Source organism: Dreissena polymorpha, chromosome 7 (genome assembly GCF_020536995.1).
Source record: "Dreissena polymorpha isolate Duluth1 chromosome 7, UMN_Dpol_1.0, whole genome shotgun sequence".
Classification (NCBI taxonomy): Eukaryota; Metazoa; Mollusca; class Bivalvia; order Myida; family Dreissenidae; genus Dreissena; species Dreissena polymorpha.
In genome coordinates, this window is record NC_068361.1 from 74057479 (window position 1) to 74064320 (window position 6842).

Sequence of the window (6842 nt, forward strand, 5' to 3'; positions counted from 1 at the left end):
CTTACTAACTGTTTCTTCAGTTCTGTTCATAACCAGCTTTCCTTTGTTGCCTTGGATTGACCTTTAATAGGTCTGACATTGCTACTGGACTGCGAGACTGTCCTTGAACCTTTTTCAGGTGCTGGCTGTGAATGTACTTTTCACCCACGACCGTTTGACGTGGATATAGCGCTGAACTAGTGTATTTTATTTATAGCGTCAAATGAAGTTAAGTAGTTTTGGCCGTTATATATGAAATATTTCTTACAATTACAATCTGTGTGTGCAGGCCTAATTTTGCAATCGTCCTTGAAATCTAATATTATATCAAAATACGTATTTTAAAAAGGTAATTTTAAAAAGGCCATTATATTTCTATTTGTCTTGATTATTTCAGATACGTTTATCAACAAATTCACAATTTGTTCTCGTACTGATCCGGCGATTACCTCAATGTCAAGTCCTATTTGGTCCACACGACACCAATATTGTAATGAAATGACACGAGGAGAACCTATGTATTATAATCCGTATGCGCAATTCGAGATCCCGCATGCTTTCAAAGATATATTCGATTCATCGCGTCGAATAAGGAAAACAGCAATTACAGCACGCAAGTGAACGTCTAATAGTACTAATCCATTAATATCACGGCGTTCGGAAAGCGCATTTATTCTTTCCCTCAAATGAACTATCTTACAAACATTAAGAGGTGTACTAAGACATTTCCATCACGTATGAAAACATAACGTTTATTTTTAAGGCTGAATTTTAATAACAAGTAGATAATTAGCAGAATAAGCTTAACACGGTTTCCGATCTACCTTTTTTACAGAAAACGCCTTTGTACAAAAATAGAAAATAAAACACATGTTGTTATTGTTTATTAAAACTAAGTACAAGTTGGTTTGGAAAACGAATAACATTAATAATACTTTTTCTAAAAATTTGAACTTTTGAATATGGCTAGCGGACTTTGTCACACCCACGTAGCGTTTCGATTTTTCCCCGATCGCTCCACTACATTAACAATCTCACTTTTTAAAAACATTTCAATTGTTGTAGAGGTACTGAAGCAGTAACTTTCATCCAGAACAAGCTGCATCCTGAAAGCTATTTCCGTAATCAGCAGGGCACATTCTAGTTACTTTTTAATGGTATTAATTTTCTTGTTCCTGTGTCATCATACAAATATTCAGGTAAGGGAACACGATGTAATTTATGCAAAAATAATGACAAGACAACATACATTTTTCTCTGTATTTACCAAATCACAACACATCACACTTTTTTATAATAGGCATAAACAAGAATTTTAATCTACATTAATAATTACATTTATAAACAACCGTTAACTCATCAAACAACCGCAACATCTCTTAAGCATTAAAGTGTGTTTAGGTTAACATCAAATATAAGGATTCATTTCCAGTAATAATATTCCTTAAGATAATGCGTTTGTGCAAAAAATTATTTTACACAAATAACAGACACACGCAGAGAAACATTTGTGCTAAAATACAATCACACAGCACAAACGTCCAAATCAACTGATTTTCTAGCTGTTTTGTACAAATTCACATTTAATATTTTAAAAAAATACTTTTAATTTCAGTTAATGACAAAAGAGCTTAATGTTAATCAGTACCATTCCGTTTTCTGCAATATGTAGTCAATAATCACGCGTTTATGATTGGCGGAAGATGGAATGTGGTACAAGATGAGTTAAAAAAAGCGCCACAAGTCAAAGTAACGGATAAGCGTCCAGTATTACTGCCACAGAGACAGCAATATGTCAATAAAAAGAATGTTTTGTCAATCCAGCACTGCTTTGGGCATCTTTGTTGGCAGAGAGTTGTATCTTCATTTTAGCAATCGACTGCCATCTGATGTAAATCACTATCCCAAAAATAACGAGGCTACGACAGAGCCGAGGACGACTCCGAAAATAGGGCCAATGTCCGTAGACGAGGACTCTGTGAGCAATATATAAGCATAAAATGACGTAATAACAGGATAAATTGATAAGTGCACATAACATGATGCAAGATGCGGCGAAGGTGTACAAAATGGTCGTGAGTACAGAACGATTGTAATTTCCAAATTACATCACATACTACATATGTACACAACAAAACTTTGTGCATACATGAACACATGTGTGAAACACAGATCAACATCGTTAATAAACAGAACAGTTATTGTATTTAAAAAAATTGGAAAAGCACCGCGTAAAAGCCACAGTACTTAACAGATAAACAAACAACATTGTCATGTGCTCTGGAAAATGCAAATAATGTTTTTGTTGTTAACTGTTTCTTATTTACGAAATGCATTTACATAATTCGAAAATTCTTTGCTCGAATGGATAAAACACAGTACGAGTAACTATCCATGTCGATAGTACACCGCTCGAGTTACTATCCATGTCGATTACACACCGCACGAGTTACTATCCATGTCGATAGTACACCGCACGAGTTACTATCCATGTCGATAGCACACCGTACAAGTTACTATCCATGTCGATAGTACACTATAGCCGAAACCGTTCATGAGGAGAGTAAAACGCATAAGAGAATTTACACTTGAATTAACTGCAGAGGAATAAACAGCAATGGTATATGGATTGATGCAATACAAATTCACGAAAAGATATAATTTGATTGTTTTAAATGCAAGTTGTCCCATTAGGTCGGCAAAATGTTCATAAGAATAATTATTTCATGCAAGTTGCAACTTCGTCATTATGTTTGATCTGCTACTTAAACAATATGTTCACGTTTGTAAATCACCTTATTGATTTTGAGCCTGGGAATATGGACATGAACAGATGATGGTCAACAATTGTCAAAACTTATATCAGAGATCTTTCATCACGAACATGGAAATCGATTGATTCATAAACAACAACGGTTCATAAACAATTTAAAAAAGTAAATGAAAACTATGTAAATAAACTCTGAAGTTAATAAAAAAAATATGCTTAATTTCTACAATGAGCGTGTGCATGAGATGTTATGGGACATGTGATTTGTTTATCAAAGACAAGGTACTCATTATTCAAAAAGTTCAAACAAAAATTATCAGTCAGTGTGCACCATAATTCTGTAAGTGTGTTCAAAACTAATTTTAAATAACTGAAACAAGTGCCCTTTATATTAAACATATTAATCTCAAAATCGATGTTTATACTTACCAAACACTTATTACAATAACATATATACGGAGCTACTGATTTCGAAATAAATAGGGTCTTGTCTGTGACAATAACACGTGGAAAAGAAAGCTTTATTTATGAATCACAAGGCCTTTACCTTTATGGCCTACTTTATGCCTAATCATATAAAGAAAATAACCATGGGAGTACTTCACAAAATGTTTTTTTTTTTTTTTTTTTTTTTTTTTTTTTTTCAATATCATACATACAATGTATACATGTATATTATCATACAACATAGTGGTTGTACAAAGCAATTAAGTTTGGACATGTTATACAAGATATGCTAATATATATTTTTTTAAAGAGAAAAAAAAGAACAACAGCAGAATAGTTATGAAAAATGATGAGTTGTATAAAGTCGGAAGAAAGCATACTGGACTTGTGTGTTTTGTTGTATATTCACAATGATCTTTCTTTTAAAAGAGAAAAAAAAGAACAACAGAAGAATAGTTATGAAAAATGATGAGTTGTATAAAGTCGGAAGAAAGCATACTGGACTTGTGTGTTTTGTTGTATATTCACAATGATCTTATAAGATGGAAAAAATTATATACAAAAATATTTTAGAAATATAAACTAACATTAGAGTGAAATGTATATAAGTGGACAAACATTATAAGAATTTAATCCGATTCCCTTTTTGTTCAAAGATTTGTAATGTGTCATTACTGAGGGCTATTTTTTTCTCAATCTGGATTTTTAGTTTAAGACTATTGACAAAACAATTAAAATTTGGTACTTGTTTTTTGTACTTCATGTTAAAGATAAAATATTTCATCAATATAAGAATAAAATTCACAATATTATTACAGTCTATTGATTTCAATGAGTAAATTCCGAAACTTACATTTAAGAAAGATAGTTTAACGTTTAGTTGCTGTTGTTCAAGAAAAGATACTAATTGATTCCAAATAGGCTGGATGTGTTTGCACTCCCAAAAAAGATGTTCTATAGTTTCGATGTTTTCACCGCAGAAGTCACACAGATTTGAGTTAGATAATTTACATTTAAAGAGATATTTATTTGTAGCTATTATTCTATGGATGTATTTATATTGAAAATTTCTCAGTGTGCTTTCAATAGTTGCTTTATATGGTATGGTAAATATGTGTTTCCAATTAAGTTCATGTTCTCCGAAAAGGGCTTGCCATTTATTTTGGGTTTTGGAGTTTTCTGTAGGTTTTTTAATTTGCAGTGTGTAAAATATTTTATTCGGTTTGTTTTTTCTTCCAAGTATGTTTTCTACGAATGTTGTTTGAGTACATGGTGTATTATTTGTATTGATTTCAGATTTAATATGCATGGGTATGCTTTTGATTAGTGTGTAGTACTTCAGAAAATTATTTGAAGGTATTCCGTATATGTAGCATATATCATCAAAAGAGTAGAAATCCTTGATTCTGTAGTCATATAATTGGTCGACATATTTAATGCTTCGTTCAAACCAATCTTTATAGAAAAACGTCTTATTGTTTGAAGTTATGTCTTTATTGTTCCATAAAATAGTTTTACTGCTGGTTTTGGTTTCTAGGTTATGAGTGACATCACTCCATGCTGATAGAACATCAGACAGAAATATGTTTTTGTTTGCAATTTCATGTAAGATAGTATTGCTGATGTTACATTCAAAGAGTAAGGAGTCACCATATTGTTTTAGGATTTTCTGGTAGAATAATTTCCAATTACTCGTATTGGTATTATCTAGGTATCTTTTAACCCAGCTGCATTTGATTGCATTCAAGAATGAGTCAATGTTCGTTAATTGAATACCTCCATTTTCTACAGATTTAATTAACTGAGTTCGTTTTATTTTATCAGGCTTACCGTCCCATATGAAATTAAATATTGCTGATTTTATATCGTTAATAACATCATTTGGTGGATTTGGGAGAACTGTTAATACATAAATTAGTTTAGGAAGTGCAAATGTTTTCAATACTGTGTTTTTTCCGATTAGTGTAAGTTTACGGTGATGCCATGATTTTAAGCAGTTTTTGAAATTCTGTAATTTAGGTAGTATGTTTTTAAGAACTGTATCCTTTTCATTATTTGTGAAAGTAATTCCTAACGTTGTGGTTTCATCGGATGTCCAATTAAATTTCATTTCTTTTTTATATACGACATTACTTTGTTTTAATTTACCTACTCGTAGCACAAAACATTTACTTTTGTTTAGTTTAAGACCCGATGTCATTCCGTAGATGGTTAGTGACTCTATTAGGTTATGGAAAGAATCGTAATTGTCGTTTAAGAAATAAGTTGCATCGTCAGCAAATAGGGACTGTTTGATATCTTCATCAGGATCTAGTGATATGCCTTTTATGTGTTTATTTGATTGGATGTGATGTGATAGATACTCGATGCAAATAATGAATAGCGATGATGAGAGTGGACATCCTTGTCGAACCCCTCGTTCGATGTTAAAACTATTTGAAAAGAAGCCATTGTTAATGATTATACTGTTAATATCGGTATAGAATAGTTTAACCCATTGAATGAGACTTTCACCAAAGTTCATATTTTCTAAGCAAGAGAACATAAATGAATGATCGAGTGAATCGAATGCCTTTTCAAAATCTGCAAAGAATATAAGACCAGGATTGTTTGAATTGTTAAAGTTTATGCATTCTTGGATAAGACGAACGTTTTCACCAATGTAACGTCCTTTTATGAAACCAGATTGAGATTTTGAAATGATTGATGGTAATATTTTTTTTATTCTGTTTGCTATACTTTTAGTTGCAATTTTATAATCATTATTTAGTAAACTAATCGGGCGCCAGTTTGATAAGGATTCTAAGTTTTTTCCAGGTTTTGGAATGAGTGATATAATACCTTGTTTTTGTAGCGTAGTTAAGTTTTCGTTGTTAAATGAATAGTTAAGTGAATTAATTAGATGTGTTTTTATATCATTCCAGAATATTTTATAAAATTCGATTGTGATGCCATCAGATCCTGGGCTTTTGTTATTTTGCATATCTTTTAGGGCTAATCCACATTCATATTCATTAAGTAATCCGTCGCACAGTTGTTTTTCCTCTTGGTTTAAAGCGTGATGTGTATTTTTAAAAAGGGTGTTATTTTCAACATTTTTTCGTTTATAGAGTGTTTCGAAAAATAAACGTTGTTCTTCTAGTATTTGAGTCATGTTTGTTATATCTTTGCCATTGACTACTATTTTGTGTACAGTTTTTTGTTCACTTCTACGTTTTTCAATGTTTGCGAAGTATTTTGTATTTTTTTCATTGTGTTCAACATGCTGTGCACGCGCTCTTAGTATTATTCCATTGAGATGTGTATGATAAATTCCGTCTAATATTTGTTTTTTTAATGTTATTTCATTTTCAATGTCGGTGGTATCCTTTGTGTTTGTTTGATGCAATTGTTTTTCAAGTGTTTCAATGGTTTTGATGGTTTCAGTTTCAAGTTTGTGTGTTTCTTTACGTTTAAATGATGTGTATCTAATTGTTGTGTTACGTATATTTCCTTTAATTACTTCCCATAAGGTGTTTGGGTTTGCATCTTTATTATTTTGAACTGTATTATTTGTCCTGTTTTATTTGTGTTTGATATTGTGTATCCAATAAGATGCTGTTGTTAATTTTAAAGTATCCTGGGCCTCTTTCAGGTTGTATATTGT

General features: G+C 31.5%; 1 protein-coding gene across 28 annotated transcripts in view; it reads right to left on the bottom strand.

Annotated features, from left to right (window-relative positions):
- LOC127838225 (furin-like protease kpc-1) overlaps positions 1 to 6842 on the bottom strand; it is a 133273-nt gene that overhangs the window by 109647 nt on the left and 16784 nt on the right. Inside the window, exon 15 of one of the 28 annotated variants that reach the window (XM_052365837.1) lies at positions 1226 to 1955. The exons of the other annotated variants lie outside the window; for them this stretch is intronic. Within the exon in view, the coding sequence (XP_052221797.1) occupies positions 1879 to 1955 (77 nt within the window). The 3' untranslated portion in view covers positions 1226 to 1878. Of the gene's footprint in view, positions 1 to 1225; positions 1956 to 6842 lie in introns of those variants that run through there. 28 annotated transcript variants of the gene reach the window in all.